Source organism: Trachypithecus francoisi, unplaced genomic scaffold (assembly GCF_009764315.1).
Source record: "Trachypithecus francoisi isolate TF-2019V2 unplaced genomic scaffold, Tfra_2.0 Lachesis_group2, whole genome shotgun sequence".
Taxonomy (NCBI): domain Eukaryota; kingdom Metazoa; phylum Chordata; class Mammalia; order Primates; family Cercopithecidae; genus Trachypithecus; species Trachypithecus francoisi.
Genome location: NW_022681465.1, coordinates 123,113,677 through 123,132,777, shown reverse-complemented (window position 1 = coordinate 123,132,777; position 19,101 = coordinate 123,113,677). Strand labels below are relative to the sequence as shown.

Here is a 19,101-nt window from a genome sequence, read left to right as displayed (position 1 = left end):
TATGAGCACCAAGGCCCGGGCATTCAGAGCCATGCACTTGGACCAGTTCTGTGTGTGCGTCGTTCACGGACTGAAATTCTCGTAAGAGTTATAGACATAATATCGGGCACAGTTACATGTGTCTGTAGTCGCAGGTACTTGGGAGGCTGAGGCAGGAGGATCATTTGAACCCAAGAGTTCAAGGCTAGTCTGGGCAACATAGCAAGGCCTTGTCTCTTAAAAAAAAAAAAAAAAAAAAAAAAAAGGCCAGGCGCACTGGCTCACGCCTATAATCCCAGCACTTTGGGAGGCCGAGGTGGGTGGATCACAAGGTCGGGAGATCGAGACCATTCTGGCTAACGTGGTGAAACCCTGTCTCTATTAAAAATACAAAAAATTGGCCGAGCGCGGTGGCTCACGCCTATAATCCCAGCACTTTGGGAGGCCGAGGCAGGTGGATCACGAGGTCAGGAGATCGAGACCATCCTGGCAAACACGGTGAAACCCCGTCTCTACTAAAAATACAAAAAAAAAAATTAGCCGGGTGTGGTGGCGGGCGCCTGTAGTCCCAGCTTCTCGGGAGGCTGAGGCAGGAGAATGGCGTGAACCCGGGAGGCAGCGGAGCTTGCAGTGAGCAGAGATTGCGCCACTGCACTCCAGCCTGGGCGACAGGGCGAGACTCTGTCTCAAAAAAAAAAACAAAAAACAAAAAATTAGCCGGGTGTGGTGGTGGGCACCTGTAGTCCCAGCTGCTCAGGAGGCTGAGGCAGAATGGCGTGAACCCGGGAGGTGGAGCTTGCAGTGAGCCGAGATCCCGCCACTGCACTCCAGCTTGGGCAACAGAGCAAGACTCTTCAAAAAAAAAAAAAAGAGGTATAGGCACAATATAATCAAACAACAGGTTGCTCATACATTCACCATCGAACATTCGTTCATTTAGCAAATGTTTATTGGCCAATGTTCTGGGAGCTTGTGATACATGAGAGTACAAAATGGCAAAGATCCTTGCTCTTACAGAAATTTCATTTTGGCAGGAGAGACAAAAAATAAATAAATAGCTTACGTAGTATGTTAGAGAATGTTCAGTACACAGAAAAGGAGCAAAGTGAGGGAGCTCAGGTGTGTTTGGGGGTGGTGAAGAAAGGGCAGTGGTAATGATGACCAAGAGTACCATTAAATATGGTCTTCAGGGAAGAAGATCTTGTTGAGAAAATGAGATTGAGCTAAGACTTGAATGAGGTGAGAGAGCATTTCAAATAGAAAGCATAGATAGAACAAGCACTCCAGAGTGTGATCACATATATAGCTTGGTCAAGGGATAGCAAAGAGGCAAGTGTACGTGTAGCATAATGAGTGAGGAGAGGAGAGAAGGACATCAGGACAGAGTGCAGCAGAGTAGAGGTCGGTTAGTGGTCTGCCCCAGAGGCCTAGCTCTTGCTCTGTGTGGGATGGGAGTGAGCCATTGGAGAGTTTTAAACAGATGAATAACATGATCTGACTTATGCCTTAAAAGGGCCAATCTGACTGCCATGCTGAGAATACACCTTACTAGGGCAAGGGCGGAGGCACTTGTGAGTGACAGATGCCACAGTCCAGGCACCCTAGACCAGGGCTGTAGCAATGGTCAGGATGAAGATTGGTCAGGTGCTGGATGCATTTTCTAGGTAAAGACAGCAGGATTTCCCGATAGAGTGCATGCAAAGTGTGAGAGAAAAAGGAAAGAGTAACTTCTGGAGCTGAGCAACTAGAAGGATGGAGTTGCTGTCAACCAAGTGGAGAGAACTGCAGGGGGAGTAGACTTAGGAAGGAAGAGCAGGAGTTCATTTGAACACGCTGAGACTTAGATGCCTATTACCTATCTGAGAGGACATGTGGCTTGACAGTTTGATATACCAATCTGGAGTTTAGGAGAGAGATCTGGGCTGAAGATAAGTATTTGAGAGTTGCTGGCATATAGCTAGTATGTAAAGACATTAAGTTGGTTGGGAATGAAGCAGAGGAGAGGACCAAGGAATAAGCCATGGGTCTCCAGACAACAGAGGGTGGTAAGAAGAGGAAAAGCAGCAATGATTCTGAGAAAGAGTGATCAGAAAGGAGGGAGAGAAACCGAGTGTATTGGAAGCCATGTGAAGGAAACGTATCAAGCAGAGAATTGCCAACAGTGTTGAATGCTTCTGACAGGGCAAATACAAAGAGGACCAAGGATAGACCAATAGATGTAGCAACCTGGGTGACCCTGACTTTGGAGGGCAGCTTTGGACAAGGACTGGGGACAAAAGCCTGACTAGAGTGAGTCTAAAATAAAACGGGAGAAATTGGAAGCAGCAATGCAGACAACTCTTTCTTTTTTTCCTTTTTTTCTTTTCTTTTCCTTTTTTTTTTTTTTTTTTTTTTTTCTGAGGCGGAGTCTCGCTCTGTCGCCCGGACTGGGGTGCAGTGGCCAGATCTCAGCTCACTGCAAGCTCCGCCTCCCAGGTTTACGCCATTCTCCTGCCTCAGCCTCCGAGTAGCTGGGACTACAGGCGCCCGCCACCTCGCCCAGCTAGTTTTTGTATTTTTAGTAGAGACGGGGTTTCACCGTGTTAGCCAGGATGGTCTCGATCTCCTGACCTCGTGATCCGCCCATCTCGACCTCCCAAAGTGCTGGGATTACAGGCTTGAGCCACCGTGCCTGGCTCCTTTTTTTTTTTTTTTTTTAGATGGAGTCTCTGGAGTCTCGTTCTGTCGCCCAGGCTGGAGTACAGTGGCGGATTTCGGCTCACTGCAACCTCCACCTTCTGGGCTCAAGCGATTCTCCTGCCTCAGCCTCCCAAGTAGCTGGGATTACAGGCGCCTGCCACCACGCCCAGCTAATTTTAGTAATTTTAGTAGAGATGGGGTTTCACCATGCTGGCCAGGCTGATCTCAAACTCCTAACCTCAGGTGATCCACCCACCTTGGCCTCCCAAAGTGCTGGGAATACAGACGTGAGCCACCATGCCCAGCCTACAGACGACTGTTTCTAAAACATAAGCCATTTTTATTATTTCATGTCAGTATTCAGTATCCCCACTGATTATCTACATATACCATGATTGGATGGTTTTAATCAGTGATCATATTGTATGTCTGTTTTCTCTTCATACTATATCATAGATATCTAAGGGATACTATATAATCTTCATATTCATCTCTTTATTTTTTAGACAGAGTCTTGCTCTGTCCCCAGGCTGTAGTGCAGTGGTGTGATCTTGGCTCACTGCAACCGTTCCACCTCTCGGGTTCAAACAATTCTCCTGCCTCAGCCTCCTGAGTAGCTGGAATTATAGGCATGTGCCACCATGCCTAGCTAATTTTTGTATTTTTAGTAGCGATTAGGTTTCACCATGTTGGCCAGGCTGGTCTCAAACTCCTGACCACAGGTGATCCTCCTGCCTGGGCCTCCCAAAGTGCTGGGATTACAGGCGTGAGCCACTATGCCTGGCCCGAATTTGTCATTTTTAATACATCAAAAGGATGTGTCAATATATTTTAACACATAATGGAGGAAGTCCTAGCCAGAGCAGGAGAAAGAAATAGAAGATATCCAAATAGGAAAAGAAGTCAGAATATCTCTCTTCACTGTTGATATGATTCTATACCTAGAAAACCCTAAAGATTCTGCCAAAATACTTCTAGAACTGATAAGTGATTTCAGTAAAGTTTCAGGATACAAAATAAATATAAAAAATCAATAACATTTGTATACACCAATAATGTTCAAACTGAGAACCAAATCAAGACTGCAATCCCATTTACAGTAGCCACACACACACACAAAAAATACCTAGGAATACATCTAGCCAAGGAGGTGAAAGATCTTTACAAGGAGAACTGCTAAACACTGCTGAAAGAAATCACAGATGACACAAACAAATGCAAAAACATTCCATGCTCATGGATCGGAAGAATCAACATGGTTTAAATGGCCATGCTGCATACATCAATCTGCAGATTCAATGCTATTCATATCAAACTACCAACATCATTTTTCACAGAATTGGAAAAAACTATTCTAAATTCATTTTGAGCCAGAAAAGAGTCAAATGGCCAAAGCAAATCTAAGCAAAAAGAACAAAGCCAGAGGCATCGTATTATCCAACTTCAAACTATACTATAAGGCTGCAGTATCCAAAACGGCATGATACTAGTACAAAAGCAGACACATAGACCAATGGAACAGAACAGAGAATTTAGAAATAAAGCCGCATACCTACAGCTATGCGATCTTCAACTAAGTCGACAAAAATATGCAGTAAGGAAAGGACTTCCTGTTCAATAAATGGTGTTGGGATAGCCGGCTAGCCATACGCAAAAGAATAAAACTGGGCCCCTACCTTTTACCATATTCAAAAATTAAGTCAAAATGGATTAAAGATTTAAATGTAAGATATCAAACTATAAGAAGTCTAGAAGAAAACCTAGGAAACACTATTCTGTACATTAGCCTTGGGAATGATTTTATGCGTAAGTCCTCAAAAGCAATTGCAACAAAAACTAAAATTGACAAATGGGACCTAATTAAACTAAAGAGCTTCTGCATAGCAAAAGAAGCTATGCAGAGTAAACAGACAACCTATGGAATGGGAGAAAATATTTGTAAACTATGCATCCAGTAAAGGTCTAATATCCAGAATCTATAAGGAACTTAAAAAAATCAACAAGCAAAAAACAACCCCATTAAAAAGTGAGCAAAAGAATGAACAGACACTTCTCAAAAGAAGACATAAAAGAGGCTAACAAACATAGGAAAAAATGCTCCACATCTGTGATCATCAGAGAAATGCAAATCAAAACCACAGTGAGATACCATCTCACACCAGTCACAATGGCTATTATTAAAAAGTCAAAAAACAACAGATGCTGGTGAGGATGTGGAGAAAAGAGAACACTTATATGCTGTCAGTGGGAATGTAAATTAGTTCAACCACTGTGGAAAGCATTTGGAGCTATCTCAGAGAACTTAGAACTACCATTCAACCCAGCAGTCCTATTACTAGCTATATATCCAAAAGGAAAGAAATCATTCTACCAAAAGATACATGCACTCATATGTTCATTACAGTACTATTCCTGATATCAAAAACATGGCACCAACCTCAGTGCCCATCAGTGGTGGATTGAATAAAGAAAATGTGGTACCTATGCACCATGGAATACTATACAGCCATTAAAAAGCAAAAATCATGTCCTTTGCTGCCACATGGATGCAGCTGGAGGCCATTATCCTAAGCAAATTAACACAAGAACAGACAAATCAAATATCAGATGTTCTCACTTATAAGTGGGAGGTAAACAATGGGTACTTATGGACATAAAAGATGGCAGCAATAGATAGCAGGGACTACTAGAGAGGGCAGGGAGATGGGGGCAAAAGTTGAAAAACTACCTATTGGGTACTATGCACAGTACCTGGGTGACCAGTTCAATCACACCCCAAACCTCAGCATCATACAGTACATCTGTGTAACAAACATGTACATGTACCCCCTGAATCTAAAATTTAAAAGTTAAATTTTTTGAAAAAGTAAAAAATAAAACATATAATGGAAGTACCGTAATGCCCCTATTGCCAACCTTTTGGTTTATTTTCATTTATTAGTTACTTCAAATAGCACTCAGGGAAGATTCTTTGTGTATGTTACTTTCTTTGTGATAATTTCCTGAAAATTCATTTCCAAGTATAGGATTTTTAAGTCAAAGTTATAAATACTTTGGGAGCTTTTAGTATACTTTCCTAGATTGGTGAATATTTCCAAAAGATTATATCAGCCTGTATTGCCACAAGCCATGAGGGTACTGTTTTCCTCAGACCTTCATCAGTATGGGGCTATCATCATTTCTTTTGACTTCTGATACATTTATCATGGGTTTAAACTCTTACTTCATTGTTTCGAATTTACACTCCTTTGCATAGTAACAAGGTTGAATATTCTCCAGATGTTTGTAAGAGAGTTGCTTTTGTTGTTGCTAAGGCCCTTGGAAAATGCAGTATTGTTAGTGGCGTGGGTGTGTATGCAGTGTGGAGAAAACAGGTGTGTGGCAAGTGTAGGAAGGGGTGGGTGTATGGAGAGCTCATGAGCGTACTGCCATGTGTGCTGTATGGAGAATGTGTATGGAGTGTGTTTGTAGGGAGAGGTTTAGAGCATGGAGCAGAAGAAAGTGAAGAAGTGGTTCTCAATGATGCCTGCACTAAAGCAGATACAAGCTTGGGAAGTAGCTGCTTTTGGAAAGAGGGATATGAGGGAGATGTTTTATGTGGGAAATTTTATGGTGCACTGAATTATCAAGCTGTATCTATGTATACTTTTAATTAAAACAAGAACTAAAACGTAGTGGCCAAGGCGATCTCAAAGGGCCTGCCAGTTATAAAGTTAGCTATTTTGGTAAGACGGACTTGAGGAAGGGTAGCGTCAGCAGAAGGGGCTGGGCTGTGGGAGGACCCCCTCAGGGTGTGACAGTTCAGAACCAACAGCATTAACACAACTCTTCTTTTTTTTTTTTGAGACGGAGTTTCACTCTTGTCACCCAGGCTGGAGTACAATGACGCAATCTTGGCTCACTGCAACCTCTGCCTCCTAGGTTCAAGTGATTCTCCTGCCTCAGCCTCCTAAGTAGCTGGGATTACAGGCACGCGCCACCACGCCCAGCTAATTTTTGTATTTTTAGTAGAGACAGGGTTTCGCCACGTTGGTCAGGCTGGTCTTGAACTCCTGAACTCAAGCGATCCACCCGCCTCGGTCTCCCAAAGTGCTGGTATTACAGGCGTGAGCCACTGCACCCAGCCAATACAGCTCTTTAGAACCAGGTAAAGAACTTTTAAAAGGCCCAATGCCCTTGAAGGATAATCTTTTCAGCAATTGCTGGTACAACTGGTATCCACATGGAAAAAAAATACGCCTCCACTTCTACCTTTGCCTCACACCATGTGTAAAATTAAACTCAAAATGGACCGTAGACCTAAACATAAAAGCTAAAACTATAAAACATCTAGAAGAAAGCATAGGAGAAAATCTGCAAGATTTTATTATAGACAAAGATTTTTTTTGGACAAGTCATAAAAAGCACTAACCAGAAAAGAAAAATTGATAAATTTTGTTTCATCAAATTAAAACCTTTATTCCTCAAAAGACATTATTAAGAAACTGAAAAGACAAGCCACAGATAAGGAGACAATATTGCAATACATGTATCTAACAAAGAACCCATATTCCAAGTATGTAAAGAAGTCCTACAACTTAATAGTAAGAAGCAGCTGGCACAGTTGCTCATGCCTGTAATCCCAGCACTTCAGGGTGCTAAAGTGGAGGGTCATTGAGCCCAGGAGTTCAAGACCAGCCATAGCAAAACATAAGGCAGCATAGTGAGACCTCATCTCTACAAAAATAAAAATGCAAAATCAGGGGCATGGTGGTGCATGTCTGTAGTCCCAGCTACTTGGGAGGCTGAGGCTGGAGGATCACTTCAGCCCAAGAGTTCAAGACCAGCCTGGACAGCATAGTGAGACCTCCGTCTCAAAAAATAAAAAATAAAACTCCAACGAGGTATCATTACATACCCACTATGATGACTAAAATGAGGAAAAAATAACAATACCAACTGCTAGCAAGGATGTGGAAGAACTAGAATTCGGATACACTGCTGGTGAGAATGTAAAATGGTACAACCAGTTTGGAAAAGTTTGCCAGTTTCTTATGAAATTCGACATATACTTGCCAAGTGTAACCCAGCAATTCTACCCCTGGTATTTTTGCCCAAGAGAAATGAAAACATGCCCACACAAAGACTTAAGAGTGTTAGTCATAATAATCCCTAACTGGAAGCAAACTAACAATTTATCACAAAGTCCATGTGATATATTCATACAATAGAATATTATTCAGCAATAACAAGAAATGTACAACAGATCCAGCAATAGGGATGAGTCTCAAAAACCTTCTGCTTAGTGAAAGAACCAAGGCCCTAAGAGCAAATACTGTGTGAGTCCATGCATATGAAGTTCTAAAACAGGTAAACTGGGAGAAGGGGTGGGTAGAGGAGATTGCTTGGGAGCATCTAAGGGATCATTGGGGTAAAGGAAATATTCTTAGAAATGTAACAAATTGATGCCCACTTCACACTATAGATAATTCACTGGCAATCTCTCGGGTGATTCCAGTGTGCACCCAGTTAGAGAACCAGTTTTGGTGTGAGTTTGTGCATTGTTTATGTCTGTTTGTGCACCCATCTATTCTTGTTGGTTTACAAAAGAGACCATGAGTCACCAAAAATGGTCGCCAAGCCATCTGCTTTGGCCAGACCTTCAGGTAAGGGTCTCACATACCTTTATAATTTTCCAGAGCGGGGCTGAGGTCTAAGGCCAAAGGGAGGGTGCCCCTTCCAGATGAAATCCAGAACACTGTGGGAGGATCCACCTAGGTGTCGCTTAGGGGACTTGACACGGGCCCAGCATTTCAACCAGCACCTGGGCAGGTGATTCCACCCGGAGCCCGCGTCACACCTGCTGGCCTCAGTGACCAATCGGCCCATGTGTTTGTCATCTCTTAGACACTGGTTCTCACCTTGGGTGGCACATTGGAATTATTTGGGGAGCTTTGTAAATCATCATTGTTTTATTCTCACTCCCAGAGACTGGAATTTGATTGGTCCAGAGTAGGATCGAGATTTTTCAAAATTTCTCCCGGGTAATTCTAACGTTCAGCCAGGGACTCTCAGCTATATCTGCACCAGTGTCACCCAGAGAAGCTTTAAAAACTCTCAATACCTGAGCCCCATTCCTGGAAATTCTAATTTAAGTGTTCTGGGGCAGGAGGGGTAGGGTTCTCTTTTGTTTGTTTGTTTGTTTGTTTTTAAGCTTCTCTGCTAATTCTAACATGCAGCAAAGACCCAGAATCACTGGATGAGGCATTGACTTTAAAAAAAAAAAAAAAAAAGCAATTTCACTGAGAATGTGGCGGGAGAGACATGCTTGTGTGCTGTTTTTCAGAACAGATATTACCTACCTTTGGAAGGTAATTTGGTAATATCTATTAAAATTGTAAGTGTGTGTACCCTCTCATCTAGTGGTTTCTCTTTAAGAAACCTATCCCACAGAATTAATAGCACAAGTTCATAGACATATGTTTTTAAGAACCCTTAACTGCAGCATTGAATGTAGTAGCAAAAGGACTGAAAACAATTCAGATATTTCCCATTGAGATCTAGGTTAAATAAACCCAAATGCCATAGCATGGAACACTATACAGCTGTTTAAAAGATGGTGCACCTACAGGCAAAAATGATCGTGCTATATCGTTTGGAGATGAAAACAAGTCACAGACCAATATGTATGGCATGGTCCATGTTGCATTAAAGTAACCCTTGTTTATATAGGCACGTATGTATAAACAAAAATTCACATATAATCAGAAGGCAGTATCTGCGTGAGGCTCAACAACAGTTACCTCTGGGCAATGGGATTGGAGAGATGGAAACTTTTTTTTTTTTGAGACGGAGTTGCGCTCTGTCTCCCAGGCTGGAGTGCAGTGGCGTGATCTCAGCTCACTGAAAACTCTGCCTCCCAGATTCACACCATTCTCCGGCCTCAGCCTCCTGAGTAACTGGCACTACATGTGCCCGCCACCAACGCTGGCTTATTCTTTGTATTTTTAGTAGAGACGGGGTTTCACCGTGTTATCCAGGATGGTCTCGATCTCCTGACCTCGTGATCCACCCGCCTCGGCCTCCGAAAGTGCTGGGATTGCAGGCGGGAGCCACCGCGCCCGGCCCAAACTCCTTATTTCACAAACTTGTCATGGTGGAATTGTGGGATTTTTCTTTTTTGTATTTTTCATTATTTTTCAGTGAAAAATCAGATCTTTTAAAAGTTACAAACTTTAAGAAACATTGTCAACCTGCTCAAGACAGGCTGAGCTGCTTTTTTCTGTGACCTGTACCAGCTGGAGGTGTAGGGCAGATCCCTCAGGGGGACACACAGGTCCTGAACGCCGAGGGAATCCACAGCTGCTGATGGGAGATGGGAACCCACAGCAGCGGTTCTGTAGCCCAGTTTTACAAATTCCACCTCCCCCTTGTTTTTTTGTTTTGTCTTTGTATTACTTTTGCAGTCGTCGCTGCCTCTCGTTTGGTTTGAAGGGATGGAAAGCTTTCCTCATGAGGGGCACTTTTTTGTAGCCACTGTCAGCAGTCTTCAGACCTCACTTTTTTTCTCAGAAAAGGGAGGAAAAGCTTGAAGAATTGCTCTTCATACACGATTTATAAATTGGTCCTAGACTGGGCACAGTGCCTCACGCCTGTAATCCCAGCACGTTGGGAGGCCAAGGCAGGTGGTCACCTGAGGTCAGGAGTTCAAGACTAGCCTGGTTAACATGGTGAAACCCTGTCTCTACTAAAAATACAAAAATTAGCTGGGCGTAGTGGCGGGTGCCTATAATCCCAGCTACTTGAGAGGCTGAGGCAGGGAAAATTACTAGAACCCAGGAGGCAGAGGTTGCAGTGAGCCGAGATCGTGCCACTGCACCCCAGCCTGGGAGACAGAGCAAGACTCCATCTCAAAAAAAGAAAAAGAAAACAACAACAACAAAAACTGGTCCTAGGCAATAGTTTGGGTTTTACTTTCTCTATCATTTGTTTCCTTTAACTGGCACAAGTGCTTTCGTTTCCTGTTTCCTGGGAAGTAGTGACGCAGGGTTCATTACCCTTTAACAGATACAAAACTAGATTCAGAGAGGTGAAACAGCCTTTCTGTTGTAACACAGCGATTATTGGCAGGAATGAGAACTTGGCTCTGCTGCTTCTTTGATCTTTCTTCCACTGGAGATGCTCATTGGACCTGTTTAGGTGGAATGAGAGCTAAAGGGCCTAGATTGGGAGGCATAAACTCCAGTGTTCCCAGGGCTAGGCATATGACATAAGTGAATGAAGCTGACCAGGTTTTGACAGATGGAGTGCTGAAATTTCTGGCCAATTGTGAACCCAAGGTGGCCAGAACTTCTGAATGATCAAGAAAAGCCATAAAACAAGATTTAAATGAATATATCTCTCTATTTTTTACATACCAGTAACCAATTCAGAAGCAATATGTATCTGGTGGCTGGATTCACCACATTGCCCTGATTGTACAATTTCTGGTTTGTTGATCACTGCTAATACCACCCAACAAGTGGGGGTGACTGAGGAGTTAATAGTCCATGAGCATTGACTCTTTGACATTATTTTAACCTCTTCCATAGCTAGTCAGCTGCTTTTTTTTTCAGATCATTATTGTGTATGTTTTTTGTATACATAATTTTGTAAAAAGTAAAATATCCTAAAATATCCTGCCACCTAGTTAGTTATTGATATTTTCCTATTTTCTCATCTTTTTGAGAATGTGCATATTGATTTTGATAGATACAGTTATTTGTTCAGTTTTATGACTTGCATATTATAAGCACCTTTCCATTTTATTAATTTTTCTTCAAAGGCATTATCTTTATAATAGTGCATTCTGTGAATATAGCATACATATTTGAACACTTGTTTCCTACGTGACTTTGAGCAAGTTACTTATTGAACACTTGTTTCCTATGTGACTTTGAGCAAGTTACTTAACCTATGTCTCAGTTTTCTCATTGGTATAATGGGGATAGTAATAGAATCTATAAGGTTAGTGTAAGGATTTAAGAAGTAAACATATGTAAAGTACTTAGAATAGCACTTACCGTAGAATGAATGACATGTGCTTGCTATTTCATAATATATTATTATTATCATGGTTTTGTACAAATATACGTTTGACTGAATTTAAATTACTTTTTATAATGAATTACTATAGGGAGAATTATTGGTCAAAGCGTATTAACATTTTAAGGCTCTTAATTTGCGTAGTCAGGTAGTCTTCTAGTAAGGCTATTCTAATTTACATTTCCAGCTGGCTGTGGGGTACCTATTTCTCCATGTTCTCTGAAACATTAGTTATTTTTCTTTCCTTTAGTCTTCACCAAGGGATATTACCTTTAGCCTCTCTGTCTAGATTAGTACTCCAACCGGATCCTTATTCAGGCTGTTCTCAGAGACTGACATTGGGTTTGGAAATTGATCCTGGTTTATTTTTTTTTTTTTTTTTTTTTTTGAGACAGAGTCTCACTGGAGTACAGTGGCACAATCTCAGCTTGCTGCAACCTCCCCCTCCCAGGTTCATGCAATTCTTCTGCCTCAGCCTCCTGAGTAGCTGGGATTACAGGTGCCTGCCACTATACTGGCTACTTTTTGTATTTTTAGTACAGACGGGGTTTTACCATGTTGACCAGGCTGGTCTCAAGCTCCTTGACCTCAAGTGATCCACCTGCCTTAGTCTCCCAAAGTGCTGGGATTACAGGCATTAGCCACCGCACCCAGCCCCCTGGCTTATTATTTGTTTGACTACTCCAAACGGAGAATCACTGTCATTTAGTAAATGAGTTTACCCCACTTATATTTATTGTGATTTGTCTATGCATTTTGCTTTTTGTTTTCTGTTAGTGGATTCCACAGGCCACCAGCCCAACAGATATTTGTGAGATGCTGACCTAGAATCTCTGTTCCAGAAACCACTCAGATTGAGGATCCTCGAGTACAATGGCGGCGGGAACAGGAACATATGCTGAAGGATTACCTGGTGGTGGCCCAGGAGGCTCTGAGTGCTCAAAAAGAGATCTACCAGGTGAAGCAGCAGCGCCTGGAGCTTGCACAGCAGGAGTACCAGCAACTGCATGCCGTCTGGGAGCATAAACTGGGCTCCCAGGTCAGCTGTGAGTACCTCCCACTACCACCACCCCCGCCACCACCAACAGAGAATGGCCACACTGAGTTCTGCCAATATTACTTCTCAAGTCTGCCCATTTTTCTTCACCTCTACTCTTTGTCCAAACCACCATCTTGTCTACTGCTCTTCCTGCTCCTACCTGTGCCTTGCAGTGATTCATTTGCTGTTTGCATTTCATTTTATTTCATTTGTGATCATCTCAGAATGCCAATCGGGTTACATATCTCCTTGTTTAAAAACTTTCTGGGACTAGGGGAATTGGGAGTGGGGAATTCTTAGTTAACAAGTACAGAGTTTCAGTTTGGGAAGAAGAAAAATGTCTTAGAGGTGAATGGTAGTATGTTCTCAACAGTGTAAATGTACTTAATGCTACTGAACAGTACACTTAATTAATGGCTAAAATGGTAAATTTTATGTTGCATATATTTACCACAATTTTCAAAACAGTCAAATACCCTTCAGTGGCTTCCCCTCACTCTTTCCATGGCCTACACAGCCCTCCGTGGTCAGGCCCTTGCCAGCCACTCCTGCCTCATCTCATGCCCTCCTCACTAGGCTCCAGATGCACTGAGTCCCCAGCCCCCCATTCTGCTTCCGTACCCCACCCTGCAATTTTCCACCTCAGTCCCTTAGTATTTGCCGGTCCCCTTCCTAGAATGCTTTGTCACCCATCCATTTGCAAGGCTAAATCCTTCTCAGTCTTCAAGTCTCATCCTTCAGGTCATCACCTCTGAGAGGCCTGCCCTGACAGCTCTATCAGAAGCCTCTCTTCCTCAACTCTAGTCTCAGCCATCCATGGCTGTCTGTTTCCTTCATGGCACATATCACAGTACATCTGCTTGTATGTTATCGGTATTTCCTTCACCAGAACATAAACTTGGTAAAGGAGGGGCTTCTATCCTATTCCTGGTACCCAAAGGAGGAGAGAAAGCACACCAAAAGCCCCTTGTTCTTTTTTTTTTTTTCTTTTTTCTTTTTATTGAGGTGGACCCTCTCTCTGTCACCCGAGCTGTAGTGCAGTGGCGCAATCTTGGCTCACTGTAACCTCTGCCTCCCAGGTTCCAGCAATTCTCCTGTCTCAGGCTTTCAAGTAGCTAATTTTTGTATTTTTATTAGAGACAGAATTTCCCCATGTTGACCAGGCTGGTCTCGAACTCCTGACCTCAGGTGATCCACCTGCCTCAGCCTCCCAAAGTGCTGGGATTACAGGCATAAGCCATCAAGCCAAATCTCACTATTTCTAATAACCAAATTGTTCCTGTATTTATTGAGTCTCTGTTTCATGCTAGGTACTCTCCTGTACTCTGAATATGCTATTTCTGTTAATCCTCATAACAGTTCTATGAGCAAGAACAATTAATGTCACCTTTTAACAGATTAGGAAACTGAGGCTTAGGATCAACAGTGTGCCCAGGGTCTTAGAGCTGGTGAGAGATAGTGATAACTTGCAAATCCATTCTGTTGTCCCCACAGTGTTTTCAGTGTGGGCCAGGCCAGGGGGACTAGCGTCAGGGCATGGTGTCAGGGTGGCCATGGCTGGGTTGGGCCATTGAACTCTCCTCTAGTGTGAAGCCCTCACTTTGAGAAGTTCTGTCTGCTACCAAGACAGGACAAACTCGGCCAGGGCACTTACTGTCCCAGCCCTGCCTTTTTCCTTAGCAGCTCAGGAAAACCCCCGGAATCTCAGTGATTGTGGAAAAGAACTGTATTACATTCATTAGCTATTCTGTGTCAAGTAATGTTCTGGAGACTCTTAGGAAGGTTTTAGCACTTAATCTGTCTTAGTCAACTTGAGCTGCCATAACAAAATACCGTAGATTGGGTGACTTAAACGATAGACATTTATCTTCTTACAGTTCTGGAGCCTGGACGTCTGAGATTTCGGGTACCAGCATGGTCAGGTTCTGGCAAGGGTTCTCTTCCTGGCTTGCAGACAACTGCCTTCTCTAGTGCCTCTTTCTATAAGGGCAGTAATCCCATCATGAGAACCCTACCCTCAAGACCTCATTTAAGCCTGACTATTTCCCCAAAGCGTCATCTTCAAATACTGTCACTTGGGGGATTAGGACATCAATGTATTATATTTTTGGGGGGAAGATACAATTCAGTTCATACCATTATTGTTAAAACAGTCCTGGAAGGGAGATGTTATTGTCCCTGTTGAACCTCAGGTTTAAAGGAGCAAAGTGATTTCTCTCATTCTCTCTAAAGTCCCACAGTTTGAAAAAGTGTCAGGTGTATATAAAAACAAATAAAAACAAACCTTTGTATTTTGGGGGACAAGATATTTACATGGATTCATAATTACATGTCAGGTAATGAGAATTACCCCACAGATCACTCACTAATTTCAGAAGGATGTACTTTTACATTGGAGAGATGTGCAGCCACCACTTTACATAGTGGTAAAATTAGCATAACCAGTAATGAGACCAGGTGATATCAATGCCTTCTGATGTGATGCAATAAAGACATCATGGAGGATCCCTCATAAGAATATTTAATCAGAATCTAATCAAGAGCACAGCCAGACAAATCCATAAAATGGATTTTTCTATAAGACAATTAGACTAGATTTTTTTTTTAAGTCTAAAGAGGCATATCACCAAATGAAATGTTTGTACCTTGAATTAGAGCATAAAATGGGGGAAAAGCAGCCCTAAAAGACATTCTCAGACAATTGGAGACTTTCTTGAGTTGTGATAATGGAGTTATGAATATGTAGGAGAATGTCTACATAGATTTTTATGAAGATGCATGTGGCAGCATATCTGCAGTTTATTCCAAAAAACGTCCAAGAAAAAAGGAAAGGAAAGAAAAAAGGAAAAACTCATCCGGGCACAGTGGCTCACACCTATAATCCCAGCAATTTGGGAGGCTGAGGTGGGTGGATCAACTGAGGTCAGGAGTTTGAGACCAGCCTAGCCAACATGGTAAAACCTTCTCTCTTCTGAAAATACAAAAATGAGCCAAGCATGGTGGCAGCTACTATAATCCCGGCTACTCGGGAGGCTGAGGCAGGAGAATTGCCTGAACCTGGGAGGCGGATGTTGCAGTGAGCCAAGAATGCAGCACTGTACTCCAGCCTGGGGGACAGAGTGAGACTCCATCTTAAAAAAATAAATAAATAAATAAATAATTGTCAATGACACATTGATGGCTTTCAATATGGTCCAGATTTTCGTCTTTTGCCACCATTTCTAATCATGGTTAATGGAGGGCTTACTGTGAACCACCCTAATGAGAGGAAGAAAGAACTGGGGTGGGAAGAGGTATGGCAAGAAGAAGCTTGGGAAAATATTAAAAATTCGTGGCTCTAAGAGAAGGATATATTGAGATTCATTATATTATTCTTTCAAATTGTCTATAGATAAAAAGTTTCCAAAATTAAAAACCAGAGTTGGGCACTATGAGAATGAAACATTCACATGAGAAGCACTGTAGTAGGAGGCCAGGCACGGTGGCTTGTGCCTGTAATCCCAGCACTTTGGGAGGCTGAGGCAGGCAGATCATGAGGTCAGGAGATTGAGACCATCCCAGCCAACATGGTGAAACCCCGTCTCTACTAAAAATACAAAAATTAGTTGGGCGTGGTGTCTCACACCTGTAGTCCCAGCTACTCGGGAGGCTGAGGCAGGAGAATTGCTTGCTTGAACCCAGGAGACGGAGGTTGCAGTGAGCTGAGACAGCACCGCTGCACTCCAGCCTGGGAGACAGAGTGAGACTCCTTCCCTAAAAAAAAAAAAAAAAAAAGCACTGTAGTGGGAGGTGGCAGCTGGACTCTGACGTCAGACAGCCTGGGTGTTCTCTAGGGGAGCATACTCCCTCTTTAAGTCTCAGAATCTTTATGTTTAACTATTGAATTTTTTTTTTTTTTTTTAGTTAATTTTTAAATTCTTGGCACCCAACATGGGGCATGAATCTATGACCCTAAGATTAAGAGTCTCATTCTCTACTGACTAGGCCAGTCAGGCAGAAATGTTAATAGTACCTTCATCTCATGGGACCATGTCAGAGTTTCCTAACCTCAGCACCATTAACATTTCGGTCTGAGTAACTCTTCTTTGTGAGGGCTGTGTATTATAGGGTGTTTAGCAGCATCCTTGTTCTGTACCCACTAGATGCCAGTAGCACCCCCACCCAAGTTGTGATAACAAAAAGTGTCTCTAGATTTTGTCATAAGTCATAGGGGATAAAACTGCCCAAACCACTGGTCTAGGTAAGACACTTGGTACTGTTTCCTTGGAACATATTAATGGCTCAATAAATAGTCCTATTGATAGGAAACACATAATATTTTGAGGCTATGGACTCTGGAACCAGACTTTTTTGGTTCAAATCAAGGATATGCAAATTACTAACTGTTGTAACCTTGCACAAGTTATGCCACTTCTGTGCCTCAGTTTTCTTCATCTATAAAATTGGTCCACTCTTAGGATAATCTTCACAGGCGTGTTATGGGGCCTAAATTAGTTAACAAATGTAAAGTCCTTGGAATAGTATTTTTCATATTCTTAACCTCTCAGTAAATTATTATTATTAATTCATTAGCATTGTAAATGAAAAAGAGGGTTTTTTTTTTTTTTTAACAGATCTCTGGAACCAATAAGAATAAATCCATGACCAAAGGTAGGAAGTAAACAATGCAGTTCCTCATCTTTGTCATATGACTTCCAGACACTCCCAAGAGCTTCACTGGCCTCAGAGGCATCATCACCATTTTCAGTGTTAAATATCTTCCATCTGAAAGGACTGGGGTCATTTCAGGCAACTGGATCTGAGATTCAAACCACACAGAAACCGGGATTCCCCCAGCCCAAGCATCCCAGTTAAACAAGGTGTGACCCAAACCTCATCATGACTCTTGTCTTCAAGTTTTACAAGCCAAGTTTGCCTTCCAAGTCAAGCTCTTGGCATGACAGATGGATGAAGTCACATACCTGTTGTCTAACTCAGATGGCTTGCCAGGGCTTGTGAGGGTTTTGCCGCCTGGACTTGGCTGCTCTGGGTCCCAGACACGGATGGGGCCCTGCCTTGGGGATGGAGACTTTGCTGTCGACTCTCTGGTATAATCTCTAGCTCCATGGGGAAGAAGGGAACTAACATTTAATATGCACCTGTTGTAAGCCTGGAGGCCAATGTGTTAGGCACTCTAAGTAACCTCCCTCCTGAATCACACACACAGTCCCTGAGACAATGTTGTTCCCATTCTACAGACAATGGAACTGAGGCCTCCAAAGAGGAAGTGGCTTCCCCAAAGGCACATTGGTAAAGAGTGGCAAGGTAGCCTTTGTAACCAGATATATCTGATCTCAAAATCAATTTTCTTAATTTAAGCCACGTCAGTCAGTCAAATACTAAGGTTCTTCAGCTACACTTGGTTCCACCACCCTCTAAAAGGTGAGAACTCAGGAGAACTGGATTCTTTGGGACCTTATCATATTTTCCCCTCCCTAGGCCTTGATTTGCCATTTGGAAAATAAATCACTGGGGGCCTTCCAGTTGAAGCCAGGCAAATCATTGGGGGCCTTCTAGTTGAAGCCAGGCATGGTGGCATACACGTGTAGTTCCAGTTACTTAGGAGGCTGAAGTGGGAGGATTGCTTGAGCCCAGGATTCCAGTCCAGGCAACATCGCAAGATCTCATCTCTAAAAACTAAAAAATGCCAGTTGAACCACTCACTTGATTTTACTCACTGCAAAACTAGGAGTATATGAGATAGAATATATTTTTTAAGGCATACATATATATAAGATTAGAGAAAATTGGAGAAGGAGCAGCAATAAAATTTGGAAGCTGGACAGCAGACAGACAGGTGGCAACCTATGTAGCAGACCTGAGAAAAGAGAAAATGGGCTGATAGTGAGGAAGGCTCACAACACTGTAGAGCACTTGCAAAAACCGTGGATGTTGGTGGCAGCAGCTATTTCTGCAAGTAAGACTGAAGCGGGGAGGGTCTCAAAGAGGATTGAGTAAAAGTTGTTTCTGAGACAATTAGACCATGAAATCTTTTCCTTAAACTGATACAGTCAGGCAACCACCATCTTCAATCTGGCAAATGACTGGAAGTTTATTTTTTGGAGAGGGTAAAATAGAGTCTCTGGACTCCAGGACACAAGGCAAATTCAGAGCCAGAGTGCACTATCCTGAAAGCACAGTGAGTAAGTGAAGGGTTTTGAGACCTTAGCCCTCATATACCACTTGGTGCCCAGAATGGTGCCAGGTCATTACCCTCTAGAGTGGACAGTAGAGAACTCTACTAGAAATCTGACCAGGGAAGAGCTTTAGAGAAAAGCTGGAAAGACACTGACATTGAGGAT

The 19,101-nt window shown here is 42.6% G+C and overlaps 1 protein-coding gene across 11 annotated transcripts in view; it reads left to right on the top strand.

Moving 5' to 3' along the window:
- The window catches only part of WWC1 (WW and C2 domain containing 1), a 179,915-nt gene that overhangs the window by 77,985 nt on the left and 82,829 nt on the right, over positions 1 to 19,101 (top strand). For all 11 annotated transcript variants that reach the window (XM_033180352.1, XM_033180351.1, XM_033180348.1 and 8 more), the window contains one exon: positions 12,564 to 12,767. In XM_033180352.1, coding sequence (XP_033036243.1) covers positions 12,564 to 12,767 — 204 coding nt within the window. The remainder of the gene's footprint in view (positions 1 to 12,563; positions 12,768 to 19,101) is intronic.